The sequence below is a fragment of the Anabas testudineus genome, chromosome 15 (assembly GCF_900324465.2).
Source record: "Anabas testudineus chromosome 15, fAnaTes1.2, whole genome shotgun sequence".
NCBI lineage: Eukaryota > Metazoa > Chordata > Actinopteri > Anabantiformes > Anabantidae > Anabas > Anabas testudineus.
In genome coordinates this window covers 8,077,243-8,102,013 of record NC_046624.1, presented here as the reverse complement: position 1 = coordinate 8,102,013, position 24,771 = coordinate 8,077,243, and the positions used below count along the sequence as shown (strand labels likewise).

General features: G+C 41.3%; 3 protein-coding genes across 3 annotated transcripts; 1 reads left to right on the top strand and 2 right to left on the bottom strand.

Moving 5' to 3' along the window:
- Positions 1–2,937: 2,937 nt before the first annotated feature.
- Positions 2,938–10,398, top strand: LOC113157986 (lutropin-choriogonadotropic hormone receptor-like). Its single transcript, XM_026353618.1, has 11 exons — positions 2,938–3,318; positions 3,558–3,629; positions 5,375–5,449; positions 5,674–5,748; positions 6,112–6,186; positions 6,437–6,514; positions 6,815–6,883; positions 7,326–7,400; positions 8,319–8,507; positions 8,634–8,687; positions 8,889–10,398. Exons 1-11 carry the CDS (start codon positions 3,044–3,046, stop codon positions 10,033–10,035), a joined length of 2,184 nt encoding a protein of 727 aa, XP_026209403.1. The 5' UTR covers positions 2,938–3,043; the 3' UTR covers positions 10,036–10,398.
- Positions 10,399–10,946: 548 nt separating this feature from the next.
- On the bottom strand, positions 10,947–15,458 carry gtf2a1l (general transcription factor IIA, 1-like). The gene is made up of 9 exons (XM_026355318.1): positions 15,299–15,458; positions 14,914–15,015; positions 14,627–14,750; positions 14,446–14,495; positions 13,400–13,493; positions 12,747–13,300; positions 11,864–12,106; positions 11,639–11,728; positions 10,947–11,535 (listed from the first exon to the last, which is right to left on the bottom strand). The coding sequence occupies exons 1-9, from the start codon at positions 15,320–15,322 to the stop codon at positions 11,428–11,430; spliced, it is 1,389 nt and encodes a 462-aa protein (XP_026211103.1). The 5' UTR covers positions 15,323–15,458; the 3' UTR covers positions 10,947–11,427.
- Positions 15,459–16,887: 1,429 nt separating this feature from the next.
- Positions 16,888–24,346, bottom strand: LOC113158932 (stonin-1). The gene is given in 5 exon segments (XM_026355317.1): positions 16,888–18,047; positions 18,162–18,364; positions 18,518–19,544; positions 19,546–20,454; positions 24,154–24,346. Coding segments are annotated over 4 exon segments (2,121 nt in total). The 5' UTR covers positions 20,371–20,454; positions 24,154–24,346; the 3' UTR covers positions 16,888–17,981.
- Positions 24,347–24,771: the final 425 nt, after the last annotated feature.

The window sequence follows — 24,771 nt, the reverse complement described above, 5'->3', positions numbered from 1 at the left end:
GAGAAAGACATGCGACTCCACTGAGAAAACCCTGAAATCAGTCGTGAGAAGATACATAAAAACCAGAAAAGAAATGCAAAAATGACCACAATAAGATCCACAACAACCAGAAATGGCTTTGAAATGTTCGAATGCAGTTCAACGGTGTATTATCTGAAAGGATAAAACCAATAAAGGAGGTTACCAAAGCTGAGGCTTGGAAAGCAGCAGTAATCTAACAATCGACTCAGTGCAGCTGTTAGAATATGTGCAACCACAAGCTTTTTCGACTCTATCAAGCGATTATGAAATTTTAATATGATATAACTCTAATTTTGAAATTGTATGTTTCATCTTCAACGTCTCCCCCCGCTGTGTGTGACCTTCCAGATGAGCGTTGATGCACAGCGTGGTGGTTAGCATGAAGACGTGGGCCTACTCGTATTCTTGATCTCTCTGTCAGTGTGTGCATTTTTCTTCTTCTTCTTCTTCTTCTACAGCGTGAAACATACGAGACCATAACACTATGCTCAGCTGAGAGGATGGCAGGGAATGCAAGAGTCTTAGTAAACAGTGCTGGGCAGAAACCTTTCCAGCAAACTGTGTGTGTGTGTGTGTGTGTGTGTGTTCCACAGCAGCAGTCCAAAAAAGGATGCTGCTGCTCCGTTAATATGGGTCACGGTGGCAGGGTGGAGGAGCAGGATGTTAAAGCTGTAAGCTGGGGTCAGGGTCACTGACAGAGGATGAGAATCAGCTAAGGATGTTGGTGACGCAAACCTCTTTGGCTCATTGTCACGTTGCCTCCTGTGACGTAAAGGGAGTGTGATTTTACAGAAAAGAGGCTGTGCCAAATGTGTGTCGTAACAGCACGAAGACAAACCGAGTTGAATTATGAGCATCCATATGTGTAAAACTATTCTTTTACATTGGGTTGTAATTCATAACAGAAATAAACTGACTCACACCAACAAAGTACATTTTATTTTTAAAAGTCCTAGTTTCACTGTTTCTCCCGGTGTGAGTTAATATTTAGATTTGTATGAGTCAACATAAAAGCACATTGTGCTGCGCTGTACAGTGGAGGCCATGAGTAAAAACACAGCTGCAGCTTCAGCAGCAACCTCAATTTTGATTAGCAGCGTCTGTATCTGTTCTCTAACACTGTGTAGGGTCCATCATTATTACCCGTGTTTGTTTGTTTGCTTGCTTGCTTGCTTGTTTCAGCTGGTCTAGGAATTGTGCTGGAAAAGGGCAGAAGAATTCACAGCATCACTAGATGTGGCGCTGCAGTCAAGTGCATACAACATGTGATCGTCACCTCAAGTTTATCTGCCTTTTTTGAATTACCGTATAATTGTTGATGCATTTAAGTCCTTTTAGTTAAGTGTTTTTGCCACTGACTGAATGACTTAATGAGTGATTGGACATAATGTTTAAGGGTTTTTTTTTTTTTAGATGAAGATCCAACCAAATTAAAAGAAGGAAATATACTGCAGTGAGGCAAACAACAATGTAAAATGCTCCACTACTAATCCTGCATTCAAAATTGCACCTAATCAAAAATAAACAACAATGTATGAGGACGAGGATGAGGATATTGAATTTAATTGAACAGCTTTGATTTGTTTAATAATATCATGCTGTACAGGAACACAGTGCAGATTTTGAACTGTACAATCATTAAAAAACTCGCTTTTAATGACAAGATTAACACATCCTTAAAACTGCATTGGGTAACTTATATAGTTTAGTAAAAATATGCACCAAAACTCAAAGATACTGTCAACACCTCCTGTAAAGTCAGACTCATAAAAAAGCCTGGCAGCAGCACAGAGATCCAATCGCAAGAAAAAGTAATGGCACTATTTGCAATTTCCTGGTTTTCTGCAGAAATCGGTCATGAAATGTGATCCAATCTTCACAGATATGAACAAACACAATATTTCTAAGCTGATAAAGCACAGTCATGATATTTCATGTCTTTATTGAACACACTCATGAAACATACCGAGTGATGGTGGAAAAAGTAAGGGAAACGTTGTTTGCTTGTTGAACCACCTTTGGCGGCAATAACCTCCAGAAAGCGCTTCTTTGAGCTGCGGATTAGACCTGCACAATGTCCAGGAGGAACTCTGAACCATACTTTCTTTACAAAACTGCTTCGGCTCCCACATTTTTGGTGTGGACGTCTCTCTCGTGGTCATTTCACAGCAGGTGAGGTGCTGGGCTCTGACTGAGCCACTTCAAAAAGCAGATTTTCTGTAGGTACTTTGATGTTTAGGGTCATGGTCCTGCTGCATCACTCAACTTCTCATGTGCTTCTGCCTGCAGACAGACACCCTGACATTATTCTGTGAACTATATTAATACATTTAGGAATTAATTTTCCCTCCACAATAACAACAGTCCAGGTTCTGAGACAGCAGGGCAGCCCCAAATCATGGTGCTGATGGGATGATGTCTTCTCTTTTTATGCCGTACACAGTGCTGTGTGTCATCCAAATCATCTCCAATTAAAGACAATATGGCTAAACACCAATTCATGCAGAAAACCAAAAGAATCCAAACAGTGTCATCGTTTCTCCTGCGACTGTTATTTATATAAAGCAAGGCTCGTCCGTCTCACCAATCAGAGGATTTTAATGGTTTCTGCTGTATCAGTAAGTCTTTCAGAAAAGCAGAACTGTTAAGGAGCATTATTCATAATTAAGTTGCAACACTGCAGGTTTAAGGTGTAGCCTAATCATCACTACAATACTCCACAAACGATTTAATGGGCCCCAAACAGAAATGAGTGGCACTCCATGACTGCACCACATCACTTTCTCACACCAGTAGCCTGTTTGACAGAGCTTTTCATGATCTCCACCCACTTAACGTCACATCTGTGCAGCTCAGCTGTCAAAGAATATTCCTCCGGCGTTTCACTTTGTTGCTTTTCAGACGAAGAGCAAAAGCCGCAATTACGGCAGCCCCTGAAGGCAGCGGTAGGATCTTGAAACTCAGTGAGGTGGAAAACATCCCATAACATTATTTAGCCTCTGCGCCTTTTGGCCCTGGGTAGATGCTGGATGCTCCACAGTGGTGTGAGAGTTTTTTCTTGCCTTCTTTCTTCCATCCCGCGGTGACTGACTCGGTGTCACACATGGCTCCCCGGGCGGTCCGGCTCCAGGTCGCGCTGTGCGTCCTCCTGACGCTGCGCTCCTGCGGGGCTTTTACCTGTCCGGCCATCTGCCGCTGCAGCGCCGACACCTTCCAGTGCAGCCGGGACACTCAGCTGGCCCCCGGAGCAGGAGCAGGAGCAGGAGCAGGAGCAGGAGCTGCATCCCTGCCTCGACTGTAAGTGATCCAGCTTTGGAGATTCACCGTTGACGCAGTCCATCTTAAACTCCTGGTGTCCATGTGCCACTTCTCTTTCTCTTAGCATTTATGTTGCCTGACTTCTCACTTACTTCGTTTGTCATTTCTCTTTCATTTTATTTCATTGAATAGAATTGTAACCAGGAGAACTCTTTTCTTTTCATTCTTACTTATTTGCATAAATGTGAGATGAACTCTTTTACTGTTGGATCTTACAGAAGACTCACTCATCTCTCCCTGAAACAAGTCCCCTCTCATGCCTTCAAGCAGCTGATCAACATTACAGTCATGTAAGTTCCTTGTTGTATCCTATAGATGTTTGTTGGATAGAGATATGTATTGTTATTGGATTCAAACCTTTATAAAAAGTGATATAATCAGATAAACTTTCACCTAATTGAGGTAATTAATGTGTTTTATATGTTTCTTATAATATGACTTGACTTCATTGACTTCAATGTACAGGAGAAGAGAAAAATACCCTGATAAGAGTCCCTGACACGTTAATATCCAGATACAGTTAGAGATACTTTCCCTGTAGCGCCACCTATTGGCCCACCTGTACACAGTAGAGATATTCATTTGTGGGTGAGAACAAAAAAACTCTAAATGTTGAATGAGAGACTTTATCCACATTTAAACACGAGACAAACACGAATGTTTCTACAGAAAATACTTCAACCTTATGGGTCACATTTTAAAATATTAAATGGAACATGTACTAATACATAGTACATATTATAAGTACTACTATATACTATTACAATATAGCATAGTGTGTGTTTTTCCATTGTTGTTAGAGTGAGTTCCTTTAGAAATCAGTTTATTAGTAATATTTCCTTAGCTGCAATGGAAACTAAATCATTTTTAGAAATTAGCTGTATTCAGCTAAATCCAATTACAACTGAGTGAGATATCTTATTAAAATCCTAACCTCTTCTCACCTTCATTGTTAATTAATTAGGTCTAATGGTCATATTTACTCCAGCTAAATACTCCATCCTGAAGCCAAAACATTATCCTGAATTAGAGCTGTTTAATTAATATATATCACTAAGAGTGTGATGAGCAGATATGAACTGTTCGTTAGCCTGTGGATGAAATCATTTTCAAATTTAGTTGAGTGCGTTTGCTCTGCTCCTCGGGGACGAGTCCCACCAGCCTCAGCTACTTGTTTTTACACGTGAGAGGTTCATTATGTTCAAAATTAGCCTGTATCACCAAAATAATGTCAAATACTTCAAACGTCTCTGTGGTTATCCAGTCAAACCCGTGTCAAGGTAGAATGACATGACGAGCAGAGCGCGGTTTGATGATGGGAGCTGGAAATAACAGCTTCATCTAGATGAGGAAAAGTTTTTTTACGAGCTGTAAGTGGTAATTATGACACTGTACATAATGCAATCAGAGGAGGGGATGGAAGAAAAAAAAATAAAAGCAGTACAGATGGAGTCATTTAATCGTGTCTTGGTTTTGAAGTGACGTTAAGAAAAGTGTCGGTTGATTACAGCAGAGTCTAAAACTGCGATTGCGAAATAAGGATGGAGAGCAGTTCGGAAAAGGAAAAGGTCAGCCATCAGAAAAACAAAGTGTTCAAGGACAAATCGGGAAGTCTTGTTGACTTTGTTTGTCTCTGAGTGTCTTTGTTTAGTCCTCCTTTCTTTTTTCTTTTTTTTTCAAAGATCTCACTCACTCTTCTTGACCCAGATGCATCTGTGATGTATGTTTTGTGCGTTTCCTAACATGAGGTGAAACGTGTGTGTGTCAGTGTGTGTGTGAGTGTGTTGCCCCAGAAGTATGAATTGTTGTTGTCCATATTTTAATATTTCCCTCATGGTTTGCGTCAACACATGAATCAACTCTGTCCTATTTCTACAAGAGGTGCCTTTAAAAAAGTGAGCAGGGAAATCCACGACAATCACTTAAGTCGATCCTAATGTTCAAATTCCACATTCACCACATTTTTTAAAAGTCACTTGTTCGCTCTCTGTTGGTAATCTGCTGATTGATGTGGACCCGTTTCTCTGTGGCGCAGTGAGATTTCTCAGAGCGACCGCATCACCCTGATCCAGAGACGAGCCTTCCTGTCCCTGCACAGCCTGGCTGAAATGTAAGCGACACCTAGCCTCCACCGCACGTCACGTCCAGACATGATGAGAGCAGTTATTCATTTGAACAGCTGATAGGTTTCACGGGATTAGTCTGTCAATTCCAAAGCAGCACGTTTAATATGACTGGTTATGGAAGTGTTTTCAGTTTGTTTGTTTGTTTGTTGACAGTCTCTGACAACAATTTGGTAATTACTGATATCTTTCCTCATTTGTGCTCCCGCAGTTCAGTGCAGAACATCAACAGTCTGAGGATAATCGAGAAAGGAGCCTTCACAGACCTACCCAAACTGGAATATTTGTAAGTCGCTCTGTTTTACATTATGATTTCATATTCACACCAAGTTTATCAGCGAGGGTGTCCGTCATCACTCATGTTCTGCTGTCAGGCGTTGTCGCATGACTTTATTTCTTTGGAAAGACACATAGGCTTCATGGTTATTATTTTTCTTGGAAAGGCAGCATAGTGTAATTGTACAGATCACTTCCCTGTATGGGCTGTTATAATAATACATACCCTCACCTACAGCACTGTTAGTCTAATGTTAATATCTAACACATTTAATATTTATGTTTTTTCCACAGCTGACTCCTGAAACGTCTCTTATTAAACGAGACAGTGCTGTGACTTTGTTGATTTGTTCTTATCTGATTGTATCATCAGGAGCATTTCTAACACCGGCCTGCTGCACTTCCCAGACTTCTCAACTATATCTTCCTTTGCACCAAATCTTATTTTGTAAGTAATCCCATTTAAAATATGTGTTTCTAAAATGGGTCGGCGTCTTTCTGCGTGTTGCAGATCGTGATGATCTTAGTTTTATAACTCTCAGTTTTACTTTTATCCATCATTGTCACTGTGCCACCAACCCAGCCATAAATCCTCTGACTGGGTCTCAGTTCATCAAACTGTTCTTCTTTTGTATGACTACACATAATTTGCAGTTGCAGTTTAAACACTAAATTAATATTATCACCTCCATTTACAGGGAAATGGCAGACAACATGAGGATCAACTTCATTCCTGCCAATTCTTTCCAGGGTATGACCGAGGAGTATGTTGACATGTGAGTGCTGGAGCCACCTTCTCTATGTTACTGTGTTACCGGAGCAAGGAGTAACAATCAATCAATCAATCTATCAATCAATTTAGATTGATTTAGCTGTAGAAAGAGTGTTTGTATCTGTTTCCTGGACACTTTCAAAGAGAGTTTTTTTCAACGTGAAACCTGGCCAGCTTTCATTTCTTGTTAAAAATGATGCGTCTTAATGTGATTATACTGTATATTGGAATGTTCCGTCCCCTGACCTTGCTACTAGGTGCTTTTGACAGCAAACTGCAATTTATAACATTGTGTCCTTGGCAGGAACCTGGTCAGAAACGGCTTCAAGGAAATCAAATCTCATGCATTCAATGGCACCAAGCTCAACACACTGTAAGCACTTTGATAATCTTTTGCAGCACACCACGCTAACAAAAACAACATATTAGACAGATACAATGCATGCTACCGTTAAGTGTGTTGTTCAGGTTTAAGGCTCTTCTTTTTCTAATCATAAAAACAGAGTGTACCGATAAACAAACATTATGTAAGACTAAACAAAGATTGGATGCCCCGTTGTTTTCTTGCTCTGCCCCGTACTGCTGAATGTTGATGGAGACAAGATATGTGCAGACACCCTGCAGTCTAAAAATAATTCTTACTCAGTGTCAAGTTGAGAAACAAAAACTAGATGAAAAATGGTTCAGGGCATATCTGCCTATTAATGTGTCATCTTAAATCTTCTTTCATATTGTAAGTTAACTGTAAAATTGTAGTTTAGGCTGAAAGGTCAATTGTGTTACAGTTGGGTTTTTGTTTTTTTTGTCTTTTGTAGAATTTTGAGAGACAATAAATATCTCAGCTACATTCAAGAAGATGCTTTTGAAGGAGCCACAGGCCCAAGTTCTATGTAAGTTCTGGTAATTCAAGTTAATGAAACAGAAGAAAATGTCACAGATGGAATTAGGATGGCACCAATGTTTGCTCATACTGACAAATCCTGCAGCTCTACTCAGCTATACAGAGATTATGATTATATTACAGTACTAACAAGTAGTAGTAAGTAAAATGTGTGCTTTTTTCGATTATTTGTAAATGTTCAGACAGGAAATTATTGTTGATAATTCATGTGTAACATGGAAATTTACAATTGTGGCAAAGTTAAATATTAGGACAATCATATGTCATGGTGTAAATCAACAGAATTAAGGTGACCATATTTAAACTGGGTCAGTGAAGCAAGATTAATATTCATAACAAAGTTTATCATTCCATTGTATCAACATTAGGGCGGTGACAGCCTGTCTGTGTAAACAACCAACAAGGCAGGCAGGACTGCTGAATACTGATTAGTGAGCAAATAGCCAGGTCTGTGGAGCACACAGCCTACAAGGTCTCTGATTGCAAGCTATCCTGTCTTGTAGATATGAAATTCCCTCTTATCTTAGTTACGGTATGAGATTAGTGTTTGTGGTATTCACTGGCATGCAGGAAATGCCAAATGTCTTCCCCTTGATAGTGTGGGCACCAGTCAAGTACTTCTGGGTGCATGCCAGGTTGCAATTAATCCAATCAAATGTAGGGTAAAAAAGTGAAGTAAATCAATATCTGAACATATCTGAAAAACAAGCAAATGAGTAATTCATACTCATTTGCTTGATGAACATGCTTTAAAAAAAGGGCCTGGCTCCGACCATCATCAACCCAACCATGTGGAAGAGACCCATTATTTTTAAAATTACATACAAAATCACAGACACAGTAGACTAAAGCTGTTCCAGTGCCTCGTCACTTTATTTCACTAATCTCCACTGCATGTGTGATTCAGGGATGTTTCCTCCACCTCTCTGAGTTCCCTCCCTCCTAGAGGGTTGAGGCAAGTGAGGTTCCTGAAAGCCAGCTCCACCTTTGCTCTGAAGAGGCTCCCCCCGCTGGACAGCCTGCCTGAACTACTGGAGGCCGAGCTCACGTATCCCAGCCACTGCTGTGCCTTCCACACGTGGCGCCGGAAACAAAGGTGACAAATCCATTCACATCTGCTTGAAGACCAGAAGCCCTGTCCAATGAATACAAATCATCAGCAGTTTGCTAATTAGCAGTAATTGTGTTGTTTGACCTTTTCCTTTCTTTTCTTTATTTAAAGGGAAAGTGCCTTAAAGAACTTCACAAAGATTTGTGACCTCAGCCAAACAGAAATGTAAGTTACTTCGCTATTAATATTAAATATTCACCCCGTTCTGATTCCCCAAACCGACATATCAATCCCGTTTGCTTCTAAATGATTTTGATGGAAACAAATAGCCCCTATTACACAGATATGATTGTTCTGTCCATGTGACCTGTGTGTATTTTTATTATCAGAACACTAATGAATGTATTAACATCTATGTATCTTCAGAGAACCCACTGCAGATGATGCAAATCTTCTCAATGAGATCAACTTTCAGTATCCGGACCTGGAATTCGACTGTCTTAACAACCCCTTTGTCAAGTGCACACCAAAGCCAGATGCATTTAATCCCTGTGAGGACCTGCTCGGCTTTCCCTTCCTGCGCTTTCTCACCTGGTTAATCACGGTCCTTGCTGTGATGGGCAACCTGGCTGTTCTGGTTATCCTGCTAATAAGCCACCATAAGTTAACCATCTCCAGGTTTCTGATGTGTAATCTGGCCTTTGCTGATCTATGTATGGGGGTCTACCTGATGCTTATTGCCTTCAGGGACTACCTCTCCCGTCAGGAGTACTACAACCATGCCACAGACTGGCAGACAGGACCCGGATGCGGCATAGCAGGGTTTTTGACAGTGTTTGCCAGCGAGCTGTCAGTATATACACTGACTGTGATTAGCCTCGAACGGTGGCACACCATCACCAACGCCATGCACGTCAACAAGAGGCTGCGGATGCACCATGTGACAGCCATGATGGGTGCAGGCTGGGGCTTCTCTCTGCTGGTTGCCCTGCTCCCTCTTGTGGGGGTCAGCAGTTACAGCAAAGTGAGCATCTGTCTCCCCATGGACATCGACACGCTGGGTTCTCAGGTTTATGTGGTGGCTGTGCTCCTCGTCAATGTAGTTGCTTTCTGTGTGGTCTGTTACTGTTACATCTGCATATATCTCAGTGTCCACAACCCCGAGTACTCGACTCATCACGGAGACACCAAGATTGCCAAACGCATGGCGGTGCTCATTTTCACCGATTTCATATGCATGGCACCCATCTCCTTCTTTGCCATCTCCGCAGCACTGCGTATGCCCCTCATAACGGTGTCTCACTCGAAGATCCTGCTCATCCTTTTCTACCCCATCAACTCCCTCTGCAACCCTTTCTTGTACACCATTTTCACACGGGCTTTCAGGAAAGATGTGTGCCTGCTGCTGAGTCGCTGCGGCTGCTGCCGCGCCAACGCCGACATGTGCAGGTCACAGACGATGGCTTCACACCTCACCTTCACCCAAAAAACATCCAACAGAAAACCCCACTCACTCAGCTTCTATGCCTATCACATTAAGAAGGGCTGCTTTCTAAACAAGGGAACCACATGATCACTTACTCAAAGGCAGTGTTTTGTTGCTGTCTTGCTACAAATGTAGCATTTCTTCAAAATTTAGGTCAGAATGATGAGATTGTCAGTCTTGTACACGGCAGGCGTCATGTCAGATTTGATCAAGATTAGTTTACAAAGCGAGGGTTCCATCAGTCAGGACCAAGAGATGTAAAATTGAAGAAAACAGGTGATGCTCCTTCCACTTCTGCACAGGTGACGTGATACAAAGAAGCAAATGGAGCGGGCATGAGGAACAAAAAAGAAAGAGTGGCCAGTTTATTTGTGAACTTAACCTGAAGCATATCACTCGTGCTCATTGATGCTATTAAGATCAAGCCATACGCTGTAAAACAGCACATGCAAGATGTTACGTCAAAATAAAAATAAAAACTTGTAAATAATGATTAGTAAGAAGTTGTTTGTTAATCTGTCCAGTCATTGGATGCAATTTTAAGTTTAAATGCAATGAAGTAAATGTGATCAAATGGAAGTTGTTTTTGTTTTTTGTTTTTTTAACCTCATGCTCATCAGAGCTAAAACTACTTGTGCTTTAGTGCCATCTATTGTTGCACTCAGGAAATCTGAAGAGTCCAGACAGAGCCTGGGGCCTGGTTCACCAGAAATGCTGCTGCTGTTCAAATCATCCTTAATTTTCACAATAAGACGTTTCAATAAAAAAAATAAATGTGTTACATATTAATAGCAAAACTATTTTCCAAGATTTTCCACTTGCATTTTCTGTTCTGAGAGTTGTTGCTGGATCCTTTGCTCTACCGTCCAAATTCTTTTCAAGCTGCAAGTAACTTTTTTTTTTCTGTCAAAATTGGTCAAAGCTTTTTTTTTTCAGTTCAAAAATTCATCCTTTTTCCACAGAATTTGTTTCTACTGGCCTCTTAGGACTTGTATGGATTCAGTATTAAGATGAAAAAACTCTTTCATTCATTATGAAGACTGACATAACAGGTCAACTGGCTTTGTACAGGGTTGCAGAGAAACAAGAGCTCACCGACTTGCAGCAAAACAGTACAGTTCAGTGTATTTGATTTGAGTGAAGACAAAACATTACAGCGTTAGAAAACTAAACAGTATATTATACAGATACATTCACAGCAGCATGATAAGGACAAAAGAAAACAAGTAATGTTTTGCTCCACAAATGACGACTAATAACATAAACTCATTTGTTTTAGCAAATTTGATTCACAAGCAACACTTCAAATTTGAAGTATTAGATCAAAAAAAGAAAAAAAGTGATTTTGCAGTGGCGTTTAACTACCTCCTCAGTGAACCAAATTACTCCAAGAGGTCTACACCAACTGATTGTTCCCTTTTAAATCATCGTGTCCCTTCTTTACGCATGATTATCTGATCTGTTCAAGAGAACAGCTCATCACCACTCAGCTTCCCCAACAGCTTTGGAGAACACGTAGTCCCTGCCGCCGTAACACATTACTCCATCTTTCAAATGAAACTTCCAGCGGTTCTTACTGCGGTGAATCTGCAACACAAAGAAAACGTGACAATGTTTACAGTCGGCATTCAGCACTGGGCTTTGTTGAGAAGCAAAATCATTGTCAGTATAAAAGCTAAACGCGTCTTACTTTGTCATACTGGCAAACGATTACATTGTCAGTGTCAAACAGATCTGGGATGTCTTGCTCAATCACGTCATCACCTGAATTCAGCGGATCCTAATCAGCAGAAAATGTGTTTGTTGGAAAACACACACAGACAGTCACAAATCAACTGGAGTTTTTCCCACACAGATGTTCCTGTGGCAAAAACCGACACTGTGGCTCATAAAAATGTATCCCCAAGTCTCTCACCTCTTCCTCTACATTATAAAGTTCATCTGCTCCCTCGCTGTCACTGCTGGAGGAGACACTGTTGCCGTCACTGCTTCCATCTCCTTCCTGCAGGGCCTTTATGGCCTCTGCATTTATTATACCCAGAAAGTCGTTCTCTTCCAGGGGAACTCCCTCCTCCTCGTCCTCAATGTCAGAGCTGTCTCCAGGACCGTCCAGCTGAACGATGTCTGAGATCTCACTGTAGTTGTAGACCAGGTCCAGCTTAGTAGGGATTTGCAAAAAGAAGCACTGATGTCATCATAAAAAGGACATGACTCAACATTACACTTCTGATTCGTTCATAGCACAGCAACCTGCCTTGCTGTTAAAGTGCTGTTCATGTTGGAGACTCGGCTATATTTTGAGAAATATTTATTAGATAGCTTAAAAAGAGTACTCAATCATTTGTCATTGAAAGTCTCATTAGACCCTGTGTTAAATACCCATACCTACTCACACCTACTTTTGCTAACAATGTCGATGTACCTCTTTAAAGGACATTTTGGAAAATGCATTTCTTGTGTTCCTTCTTGCTGTGTTTGATGAATATTGGAGGTCAGAAATATCCAGGTTCAACCTCTTCTAGCTTGTCTTATAAATCAGTGATTAGTCAGACTATCCGATAAATAGTCTAAGTAATCACCCTTCATTTTGAGAGTTTTATTTATAAAACATTTTAAAAATATTTCTGGGACCACTGCCATAGTGGATAAGAGAGCATCAGCCTGGGTCAGGCTACTTGAGATTTGCTGTAGGAAGTCGAAGCGAGTCGGAAATATCTGACCTCTGATGTGACCGATCAGCATTTTGGGAATGTCTCCTTCCATTAGCACGATTTTGCTTGAACAGGGAACATAATTACCCCAAGAGCTGTCTCGGACTGATCACCAATCTTCGCAGACGCCAGATTCCTCGCTCTTTCTGCTTTCTCTCTCTCCTCCTCTATCACTTCTTTCAAGATGTCATCAATGTCTCTGGTCTTTAAGTGTGCCGCCTGGGTCAAAGACTCTTCGGCGCGGATCTGGAAGTCTAATAGCTGGGTGCAGGGTGAAGCCGTCATATTGAGGTTCACTGGTTCAGGTGGCTCATTTTCTTCTACTGTGACCTCAGGTTGTGGAGAGCTGCCCCCCTGAAGCTGTGAGACTTCACCAGCAGGAGGCTGTGACTGCAGGAGGACATTGACTTCCTGACTTGGGGCTAAACTGTTTTTTGGCTGTGGCAGCTGTTTGACAGAAGTAACTGGAACAGAGGGAGGCGCCACCTCCTGAGGATGAATAGTGTTTGGCGGTACTGTAACTGCTGGAGGGGTAGGGACGTCCCTCCAGTCAGTGACTTTCTGCGTGGGTTGGCACACAGGCTGCTGCCCTGCTGGGGCCTGAGTAACCACAACTGGAACATTGACCTTGTAAAGTTGACCTTAGTGAGGCAGAGCAGAGGAGTGAAATGTTATTTTGTGTAAGTCAGCCCCAGTCAAAAACAGAAGCTGCAGGTCTAAGAGGTTAGATCATTACCTACCAGAGGCTGTCTGTAGAGTAACTCCAGCTGGTATCTGCACAGGGTAAGCTAAGCCAGCAGGAAGAGAAAATGTAGCAAGTGCTTCTGAGGTGTTCTGCAATTAAATATAATGTGTAAAGAAAAAAAACTGTATCCAACAGTAATGATTTACTGTAGTCTACAACACCACTCCTCAATGAAACACTAAAGATTCAAGCCTGATCATACTTCACTGCATAGTAATGTAGAAATAACCTGTAAAATGTGCTCATACACTACCCGTCCAAAAAAAAAAACAGATTACGGCACGGATTCACAGTGGCATCGTTCCAATAAGCTTCTACAGTGTCACAACATTTATTTATGGACTTATCAGACCACATGACCTTCTTCCTACGTTTTCTTTGCTTGATTCTTGCCAATAATTTGACCCTTCTGATACACATTAACATCTTTTCCACGACCACAGGATGTGTCTTCAAACATGGTTGTTTAAGAAATGAGAAGCTACTCACTGAATCAGTTACAGTAAAATATCTTGTTACCAGCAGAAACATATTCATCCATACAGTAATTATCCAGTGGGACGTTCTTGCCTATATGTTTAGTTAAATCAAGGTGGTGCCTGTTTTTTGTGGACGGGCAGTTTAAGATATAGATATGTTCAGATAATGTCATTTTTACTATGAAGGCAAATCAAATTCATATTAATGTAAATTGTATTTTAAAAACACCTTTGTGATTTAACATTTTTAACCTGCTGTAATAAAAAATTAATGTTAATGGTTTCTAATGATTTTTCTACCAATTAAATTGTTCACTGTAATATCTAGCTGAATTCACATGCTTTGAATTTCCCCGTTTGAAATTTCTAGTTCGTCACGTCAAATGGTGCAAGTTCACAACCTTAGCTTTAACATATCACAATTAAATCCAAATACTGTGTATGTAGTAGTAATTTAATCCAATGGCTAAACATCCTGTTTGTGTATGATGCAATTATTATAGCTTTTATTTGCTTCTCTATCCACTCATGTATAGAGACTAGTGGTGATGTTGAAACTTGCCTTGACTGGGAAGCTGTGGAGATTCCGATTTGCAGGAATAACAACTGAGGCTGAGAGCAGAAACCATAGCAGGTGACACAACAAGGATCAACTATATAAATATCTTTAGATCAGTTCAAATGTAATAAATGTTAGTTTTGCTGAGAAGCAGCAGTTGGGGTTTGGGGCAGCTCTGCGTTACCTGTGAGCTCTTGATCCGTCTGACTGTAGCTGGCAGGGAGTTGGAGCACAAAGTTGGAGGAGTTGATATTATTTTTCCTGAAGTCTTCCATTGCTTTTGACTGCATCATCTTTGACTCCCAAAGCTGCACAGCAGAGGACACAGCAGTCTGTCTTCCCGGCATGGGGAATACCTCCTCACTAGATGATCTAACTTTGCTGTAACTGACAACTTGAGTCAAAATATGCGTTACCATCATATTTCTTAGCTTCTTTAAATGTATCGGGGTTATGTAGAATGTGACTCACGTGTCTCAAATCGTCCAGGACACGGTCTTCAAGCCCTTCATCCAAGAAGAGCTCCCTCATACTCTCAATCACATCATCAATTATGGACAAGTAGAGTTTGGCCTACATTTATTCACAGACACGTCAAGTCAGGGATAAGTAACCAGCCTGTGTATGTTTTTCTAATCATACTCGTACCGAAACATGTCAACTCAGGGCATACTCTAAATAAATCTAGGTCAACCTTCAAATGTTTTCTAGGTATTTTTAGAACCTAAGTGACTAATTCAAGTGCACTGAGCTACTCAGACTGAGTTAGTGAGCATACTTCCCAAAGGTCTGCACACAACTGTTGAGCTATTAGCTTTTAGCAAAACCAGACAAGCCTAAATTGAGAGCTGCTTACCACTGGGCCCGTGTTGCTCAGCATGATTCAAGGCAACAATAACTGGGGACCGGGAACAGCAGACTGTGAACCACAACACACGAAGTGAACCGTGATAAATCGTTTGGCTCAGCAGCAGCAGCACAGCTGACAGTGATCAAGCTCCACACAGGTGTTTCTGAAGGACAGGTAAAAACTCCAATCACCTTTAATACTGATTTCATTCAGTCTGGGGGGGGAAAGGAGAAGAATTACATTTGTAGGCGCCAGAGGGAGGAAACTGCTTTTTAAAACCACCAAACAACTTTTGTGTGTGTGCGCTTCTCCCCTCCAGTATACACATGTGTGAGTGGAAATTAGATTTAATTAGATTGATGACAGATACTCATTCTCACTATTTGGTTCACCAGAGATGACAGGCTACACTTTGTGCAACATCCATAATCATTATTAGTAGTAATAAATAATTATTACTAATGTGCCTTGTATGTGGCTTCTGTGTGTGTGTGTTTTCAATAGCTCACAATATTTGCCTATGTGGGGACAGCTGTCGCCACTTGAGCAAACCGCAAGTGTCCAGATTCATTAAGATCAATTCAGCTGCCTTGAGGAGACGACATTTCATATTAATATATTAATTAAAACATTGGTACTGGCTTTTAATGTTTTTTATTTTACTGCTTTTTCATCTTTATATCCTAAAAATCAGCTGTATATAACGGATGGCCTTTGTTTCAGTTTTTATGAGCCTCAAGACAGCAAAAGACACGCGGTTACATGTTTGAGTCATCAGCTTGTTGAGAGAAATGAGAGAATACCTCAATGGGAAGTGGGATCTCACGCACAGTAGAGCACCTACTTCATCTGGATCCACTTTTCTGTCTCTCTGTGGTTCCTCTTTACAGACTAAAAAAAAAAAAAAAAAGACGGCACTCACACTGAAATAGTGGCGTCACAGATACAGACACCTACCCTGTGGTGATTTAACAGTTAACAACACTTCTTAACACATAACACATTTCCAAATACACAACACAGACAAGAACCCGTCTGTACCAGGAAATATAATAATTGTTAGGTGTTTGCTCATCTCTTCCAAGCAGCATGCGTCAGTTTGGTTTTGGTGCTGCACACCTGTTGTCAGTAATGGGACAAGCTTATGTTGTATTTGGACAGTCCGATACCACAGATTTGCCAGTGGGATCCACTATTATTTGGCTCTCAAAGCAAAAACCTCCCTTGAAAACTATAGGAAGGACTAATGGCAAACTTTTACGGTTGAGATCTCTTCGTACTGTATGTTTTAAAATCCTCACTGCTCAATGTGTCGGTCTCTTAACAAAACTTTGATGACTGATACAACTGGGTTATGTTGTTCTATTTTGGCACTTGTATTTGTCTCCTACTTTTATTGCTCCTTTGTTCAGTGAATTATAACAAGTATTATTATATTGTTTCAGCACGAGCAGTTTATGGACCCACTCCAAGGCTTTGTGTGGTAGAGCTATCACGGGGAGGGGCCCATTTTGAAAGCATTTTGGCAGGATGGCTTGCCAGAACATCACTTCGTTGCCGAACCTGCACATAGTTTGTGGACAAAAACAAAGAAGTAACACGAGTCATTCAGGTTTATTTCAATTTTTGCTCTTGATGTGCATAATATCCAGCTTAAGCCAGTACATAAAGTCATCACTCAAGGCTTTATTGTTCACTATGAAGCTTCACCATTCGTTTTTATTTAATCCAACCTTTTGACAACCCAGAGGCAGAGGAAGATCATAAAATAAAGATTTGATTTACTTAAATAAAATTACAGTCCAGAATACAACCTTGGTATAAAGTGAGGGTTCAGCTTTAGGTAAGCAACAACAATAATGAGCTATATTCACGTGATAACAGGAAATACATTTTTATACATAGCTAATACAATAACAGCAATATCGGCACATGCTGTTTCACCTCACATATTTGTGTATAGCTGCTACAATCCTGTGAGTATTTTAGCAACTTCATGGCATTGACATTCAACCTGAGTAAATCCAACCAAATTGTCCTGATAACAGTGATTAAGTCACTTTAAACAAATGCAGCTCTGTCGGACTCAGCACATTGTGACCCACCTTTGAACCAAAACTGTGAGATTCTCAGTAATTATTATTTTCATGCCACTGCCACATAACACTTTTCTGTGTACAAATGTGGATTCATAGCAAATGAAATTTGGGAAGCATGTGATCATCGCTGGGTAGCACAAGCACCTGACCCTAAACATCTGCTTATAATTAGCTTTTCTCGAACACGGTGAATATTGCTCATTATTGAAGCAGATTATCTCATAAAGCTCTTTCGACACATTAATCAAGGCTGACGATCATTCTGGAGGGCAGTGCAGATGATGCAAATGCAAGCTTATATACAGTACTCATATACACTGTAATCTTACAATTAATAAAACTAGTAAATGTAAAGTGCTAGGCACAAGGACCATACTAAACGGCTGATTAGGTCTATACTAATTCAGGATACAAAATCGGTTAACCTCCATGAGAAATACTAGCAGGCTATGTGTGATTAGATGAAACTGACACCAGATATAAGCACAAAGTCCCTCATCACCCTTGGTTTTTTTTTGTTATGCCCTTTTCACTATTAAGACATTTGTGACAGTGATAGGGTAACGTCCTCTTCAGAGTTTCTTTAAAAGTCACTGCGTCATACAGCCCGATTGCCTCTGTGACTCAGTTTCAATCCATTTTTTCTCCACTTCAACCTGAAAATACAAAATCCGGTTAGCTAAACTGTTAGATATAGCCATTTTCTCTAACACATTCAAGGCTGCTGCATGGACTGAGCAAGATGTTATCACACAAATCAAACGTCTTACCTGACAATGATAGCGTGTCCAGCTGGTCAAATGTTTCTGCGGCTGGATGTCGTTCTCAGTGCCCAGTGACTTCACCCTGGTCTGTGACACAACCGCGCCCATAATTTCACATTCCATCGTGACAAAAGGGTACCAGTCACTTGGGATATCCTGATCAGATCCCAGCTCTAACTTGCAAGAAAGTGAATGGGGATGATTCACTGCTGCAAAGAAGACAACAAAGGTGAGTTGTAGCCACACCAAGTGGCGAGCATGCTGTAAACAAACAGCAGAGCCCAAGAAGTTAATGAAATAAATAGGTCATACTGAATAAGAACAAGAACAAGACTGTATAAAGAATTGGAGAAATGTATTACCCATATTCTTTGCAGGAAGTCTGTCGATCCTCCACACAATAGCTGAGTATACGTTCTCGTACTTGACGGTACCGATTGACACCTGTATGACAGGCTGTGAGTCTGCAGCACTGACGGAGCCCAAACAGGCATTTCTATTCATACGGGCCTTCAGTGACCTCTGTCGGAGTAAGGCCACAGTCTGTGTCACTCTCACCCAGTCACCTGGCACCGGCACACGAATCACTACATTCTCACACAGTGGGTACGTATTACACCCCCCCAAGGAGGAAATGAACGTAGCTGACATGTTAAGAAAAGCCTGGAGCTCCACATAGGCACCTTGGACTGTTACCACAGCTTTTATTGAGAAGGGAATTTCTGTGCAACCTAGCATTGTTGTCTTGTACCGCATCAGTTCCACTCTGCAGGCATCAGGGGGTGTGAACTTAATGAGCCGCGACCTATGGAACTCCACCTCATTAACGCATTTGTGAAAATGGCAGTCAGCAATCTCCATCCAGAGTTCAGTACCCTCCTCAGATGCATAGCTGGAGTCCGAGCGCTGCAGCCCGATATCATTAAGGGCGAGAAAACAATCTCCTAGTCCATTCAGAAAAGCGAGACAGTGAATCTGGGTGAAGGCTGTTCGCTCTATGACTTCTCCAAACTTATCCAGTTGTACCCAGATACGATCAGTGATCTGCAACGATAGCTCCTGCTCCTCATAGTGCCGCCTCTGTTGATGGGGCATACACAGTTTGAAGATTTCCTCTTCCATGGAGACGACCAGGTCCTCCATGTCATCATGCACTGTGGAGCCAAACTTGAGCAGCTGCTCTACCTCTGCCTCATGACTAACCTCCAACTTGGGGTGATAGCGTTTCTTTTCTATGTAGGAGAAATGTTCCACCTTGACTGTGAGGACTTTGCGGGGTTCACTGTAGCTTTCCAGTTTGATATCCGAGAGCCTACATTGGGGAAGAAGCTGAAACTCTTTGAATGGCTTCTCTAGCCCTTTCTCATAGTACATCTGCAGCACACCACCCTGGCAACAAGCGGAGATAGATCGGCCCCCACTGTCGAGAAGACATGCGGTTCTTTTTTTCGGGAATCCTGAGCATGACAGGCCAACCGTCTCTCCTCTGGCTACGAAACAGACCATGGGGAACAAACTGAGATGAACCCTCGATTAATACCTTCTCTTTGCAACCTAGCTGCCTCTGCTCATCATTTTCTGTCTCTGTTTCATGATCCGTTTCTGCTCGCAGACCTTGCAGTTTGTCGCAAACATAGGAAAAAGAGCTCTGGAGTTCGGCACGTGGGGGTTCACTGCCATCTTTGGTCCGAATAAAGAAACGTGGTAGACTGTTTTCAGATTCTGAGTCTGACGAGGAGCTGCCCACATCTGCGCTGTGTCTAGATCCATCCCAGAAAGGGTTATAGTGTCCTGTGTGTCCCTGGAAAGAAGGGAAAGGAATTGGTCCATCTGAGGTTTGATTAAAGGCTTCTGGTGCAGGAGAGGAGGCAGAGGTGGTTGATGTGCTTGACAAACTCCGGAAGAAATCGTTCTTTTCCCACCGGTTACAGTGAAATGGGGACACGCTGCTTGGACCCCCACTCACCGGAGTGCAAAGGGATGTGCTACATGGCACACAGGAATTTCCACTAAGACTTGAGCTGCTTTGAGGGGATTCCAGGGAACGACTGAAGCTCCAGGAAGTGTCTTTGATTGGAGGAAGCACTAATTTCAGACCATTTGGACGTGGTACTGATGCTTTGATAATCTCTGATGACTGTAGGGGCTTCTGAGGTGGTGACAGTGGTGTGTTGTCATCTTCAAATGTGACCCAGTTTGAATAATTGGTGCACATGGCTGCAGATGTCCGATAATAGATTAAAAACAACAGTTTCTCCTTGGTTGGATTAACTGTCCCTCACTTCAGAGGACTTCCCCGCTGTAAGAAAACACATTTGAAGAATTAGAAAAGAAACATAACTACAGCCTTAAGATATTCCAGAGGTAACATTAGGAGCTCAGTTGGTAAGGCAGTCGCCTATAAACCCCAGGGTCAGTGGTTCGACTCCCAGGTCCTCCAGCCTACTTGTTGAGGTGTCCTTAGACAAGACACCGACACCCAACAGTAGCACTGTCATCTACCGCAGCTGTCTAAACAATAACATAAATAAAACACGTGTCCTTAAGGAAATGCAATAAAAAGCTGGAACAAGTTCATATCTATAAAACTGAAGTAAGCATTGTGCAGTTCAGTGTCAGGGATCCAGCAGGAGATGTTCTCTCAGTGATAGCACAATTTAGAGTTTCAGTTCATTTATAGCTTTGGAAAATCTTTAAACTAATAAAAAACAGAATAGGATAAACAGTCTTTTTCAGATTTTATGTTTTGGCTATAAAAATAATAAATCTATGGTGACAGCGGGATCCAGAAAATCCTTAAACTATTACGTTCTTAGTTTCCTTGATTTTTACCTTCAACTAGCTGCAGTGATTCAACAAACATTTAAAAAAAAGCAATTAGGATATTTTGGTTGAGAGTAGAAAATGTTTTTAAAAGTGAAATTTCATAAATTTTGCAAGTTCAGCATTTTCTAATGCAAGTCTTAGGCAAACATAATACTATAAAAATAGTGTGCCTCTAAATGACCTTTGCCTTTGCTCTAAAATGCATTTTTATTGCATTTTATTACAAGCCTGCCTTAGAATGACACACATGCAGAAAAGTCCTGCCTTATTAACCACTATATAGTCAACTATCAGAAATGCATATAATGTGGCAGAACAGAATAACGCTTCAGAAATGCATGTGTAAGCCTCCTCTGGAAAATCGTTGTTACAACGTCCTCTCCAATATTAGATATGCAAAATATATTTCAATGTTGGTATTAAATTGTTAAACATTGATGTATTCAGTCTAATTATCTTACAGACAGTTTGCAGTTCGACAGTTACATTTCCAGCTACTCCATCACAATCTGTCTTTTCAAATGATGGCAGCTCTGCTCTCAGTAACATCCTGTTCAAAGGCCACAGAAAAGCCAAGTTCAAAGGGCTGAATCCTTGTCTCCCCATAAAAATGTTTTTTTTAAATAACTGAAAGCTGAAAGCTTCAATTACAGTCTCCCCCTCCCTTCAAGATTACAGCCAAGACTTGCATGAAGGAGATATTCCATGGCATGTTTCTCTAAGCTATAAATAAACAGGGGTAGTGAATTGACAAGTATTCAGTCAAACACTGGAGAACATCTTTCTAATGAGAGGATGCTTGCAATGGCATGCACACATTTCCACAAGTTCATTCCTCCTCTCAGATTTATATAGTAGAATCCCTCAGTGCAGGTTCAAAGTGACGGGCACAGAGAAGCACGAGTTCTCCACAGGGGTTACAGACAGTCTTTCAGACTCATTTTCACTCAGCTGTCTCTTCCTGGGCTCTCACACAGGCGGTACAGAAATGAGACACGGCTAAATCTACAGAGGACAAAAGAATACATTCCACACATTCTTCGGGGACAAGCCGCTTTGCACACAGGAAATACCAGCCTCCTCTATTCGTGTGAACTGACAACAAATATTATCTTAATGTCATTTTATCAAATTATAGGAATGCACCAGATTTATAGCTTCTTCATCCCTGTAAAACTGAATAAAACAGTGATAAAGAAGGAGCCTGTGGATAAGGATAGGCTTATTACAGTCATTTTGTATTTCGTAAACATATAAAACAAGCCTGAGGATTAATTTTTACAGTTTTAATTTTAAAGACAAAATCTGTAATCCCGAAGTGCAACAGTTGCAAGTTTCCCTACACAATTTACTGCTCAGGTTTGTTCCCAGTAAAGCTGTAACACTGCAATTAAAGACAATGAGCAGGTTAATCCACAGCAGTATGGGAAGCTTATCATTACTGATTATTATACTTAAATTACTACACTTGCTAAACCTTGAGTAGACAAAATAACATACACACCTCGCGGATAATAATTCTCAAGTCACCCTAACGTCATTATTGTGTCAAGCTCAATCATAGTATAGTGCATTTGTCAGCTTTAAAAGAGGCCAGTCAGCACTTTGCTAAGAGATTCCTCAAAGCTACAAGACATATTAATATGTCATAAGGAACTGTCTGGAATATCGTGAGCAGTTATTGTAAACATAGAGACACTATTATCCACAAAGAGGAACAATAATCACAAGATGAAAAAAAATGATGGGGATGTGAGAAAACAAATGCTCCAACATGGCAGTGACCTAATGCGACCCGGACCAACACTACTTTAAGGTCATTTGCACGTAAATGATGACTGAAACTAAAGTGGTTCAAAAACAAAACTGCTGAATTTAGGGGAAAAAAAAACCACATCTGAACTTTAACTTTTCAGACAGATGCTTCCTGGTGAAACAAGACGAGTTCCTGTTGGAGTCTCGGGATATTTCCTATATCTGCCAAATTTATGAAGTAGATAGTTGTCCTTGGAAAACTGCGTCAATAAACATTTAATTTCCTGTTTAATTTGACAGGAGAGAACCACTGTTGTGACCATAATGACTATTTAATCTAGTGCAGTGCTGAAATGAGATGACCCATTTCCACTGGTCCTGTCTGGGGGGCGAGAGAGAGAGAGAGAGAGAGAGAGAGAGAGAGAGAGAGAGAGAGAGAGAGAGAGAGAGCTCCGTCCTCCCATCAGCAGCAGCTGGAAAGGAAGTTGGAGTCCTGCTGCTGCTGTTGTCTCTTCACACCTTAAACACAATGAATAAATCAGTGCTGTGTTGATCATGTTCAGGGCCCCGGCTGTGTGTGTGTGTGTGTGTGTGTGTGTGTGTTGACCTGTTCCAGTCCACAAAACCAGAACTGTAGGAAAATAATGAGCAGTAAAAAGTGGGAGGCATTTCAGCTGTAGCTTCATTTACTACTTACTCTTTTTGTACTGCTTTTAATTCATTTTATATCATTTCTACATCCTATAGAGTATATTTAAAGCATTTCAACTTTTGAATTAGCTATTTAACCACTCATGTTTGCAGCTACTTGGTGCATTGAAGCAGCTTTTGGCTGCTAAATGCTAGCAAACTTTTAGCATGTATGCTACTGTTACCTCATTACAACACTGTTGAGCAGAACTCACATCGTCTCCCTCACTAAACATAAGAAATCAATCTCAGAGCTCCTGGTTATTAAATAAATAAACCACATTTGTTTTTTGTTTGCTGCTGTTACCGCGCATTCTTGCAGCGTGGGGTCAGTATCGGCCTAATGCCGGACAAACACACGAGTTACCGGTAGGAAGACACAGTATTTTACGCCCCTGGTGTAACTCAGGCTGGAGAAACTAAACACCAGCAGCGTGTTGTCATCCACAACAGAACCAGGCCCGTGTCCCCGGACACGGAGGCCCCACTTCTGGGTGCAGTTCTGCGCCATTGTTTTGATGCGTAAAGTTGCCACCGTGCGTTCCTCTTACTTTGCGCACGTCCCAGTGAGCAACAACTTGCGCCATTCACGCACAACAAACCCGAGTCGACTTTCACTCCAAGGGAAGTTTTTAAGGTCTTTTTTCTAACGCGCACTTTCCTCTCGCATCTCTCTCTACTCTCTAAAAGAAAAATGGACGTGAGCGCAACCAAAACAAAGACGTACTCACAACCGCGCGGAGTGGAGGTCACAGATTCAGGCCATGGTTTCTGTTCGACGGACTCGTCTGAACTCTGATGTCGGCCGGTTTGGACTCAAAATGGCAGAGAGTGTAAATCCTGGGAGTTTGAAGAGCGCAGCGCTTCCTCTCCCGAGTCCAGGCAGACTGTCCTCCAACGGGACAGTGCAGGGACGAGCAGAGCAGTGCTGCGTTCACGACTGTAGGAAATCATCGCTGTCAGGGGGACGGCCGAGCACAGATTACAGCTTTGGAGTAAATCATTAACAGGCCTAGTGGTCATATACTCATGCTGGAAATGAATATAGTATCCCTTAACCTAACAAGCTCATGTTTTGACATGACTATGGTTAATTTCATTATATTCTGAGTTTTGTTGTTCAATTACACAACACTCAAAAACACCAAACGTAAGTGAAAGTACAAGTGAGCAGACTTATTTATGAAGCAACTACTTCAAACTATGTCCTTTATTTATTAAAACACAATTTCAAACAGGATTTTTTTAGTGGACACAACCCAATTCAATTTAAAACCTTTCTTGCAATGTCTATTTTTTTCTTGTCCCAAAGCATCTGAATGCACAAAACAAGTTGTGATTACTT

Excerpts from the sequence above, each read along its gene's own strand:
- LOC113157986 (XM_026353618.1), top strand. The coding sequence starts at position 3,044 with ATGCTGGATGCTCCACAGTGGTGTGAGAGTTTTTTCTTGCCTTCTTTC. Across the intron at positions 6,884-7,325 it reads GGCACCAAGCTCAACACACT|AATTTTGAGAGACAATAAAT; the intron begins GTAAGCACTTTG and ends TGTCTTTTGTAG. Across the intron at positions 8,688-8,888 it reads GACCTCAGCCAAACAGAAAT|AGAACCCACTGCAGATGATG; the intron begins GTAAGTTACTTC and ends ATGTATCTTCAG.
- gtf2a1l (XM_026355318.1), bottom strand. The coding sequence starts at position 15,322 with ATGCTGAGCAACACGGGCCCAGTG. Across the intron at positions 15,016-15,298 it reads TGAGCAACACGGGCCCAGTG|GCCAAACTCTACTTGTCCAT; the intron begins GTAAGCAGCTCT and ends GAATAAATGTAG. Across the intron at positions 11,536-11,638 it reads TCGTTTGCCAGTATGACAAA|ATTCACCGCAGTAAGAACCG; the intron begins GTAAGACGCGTT and ends TTTGTGTTGCAG.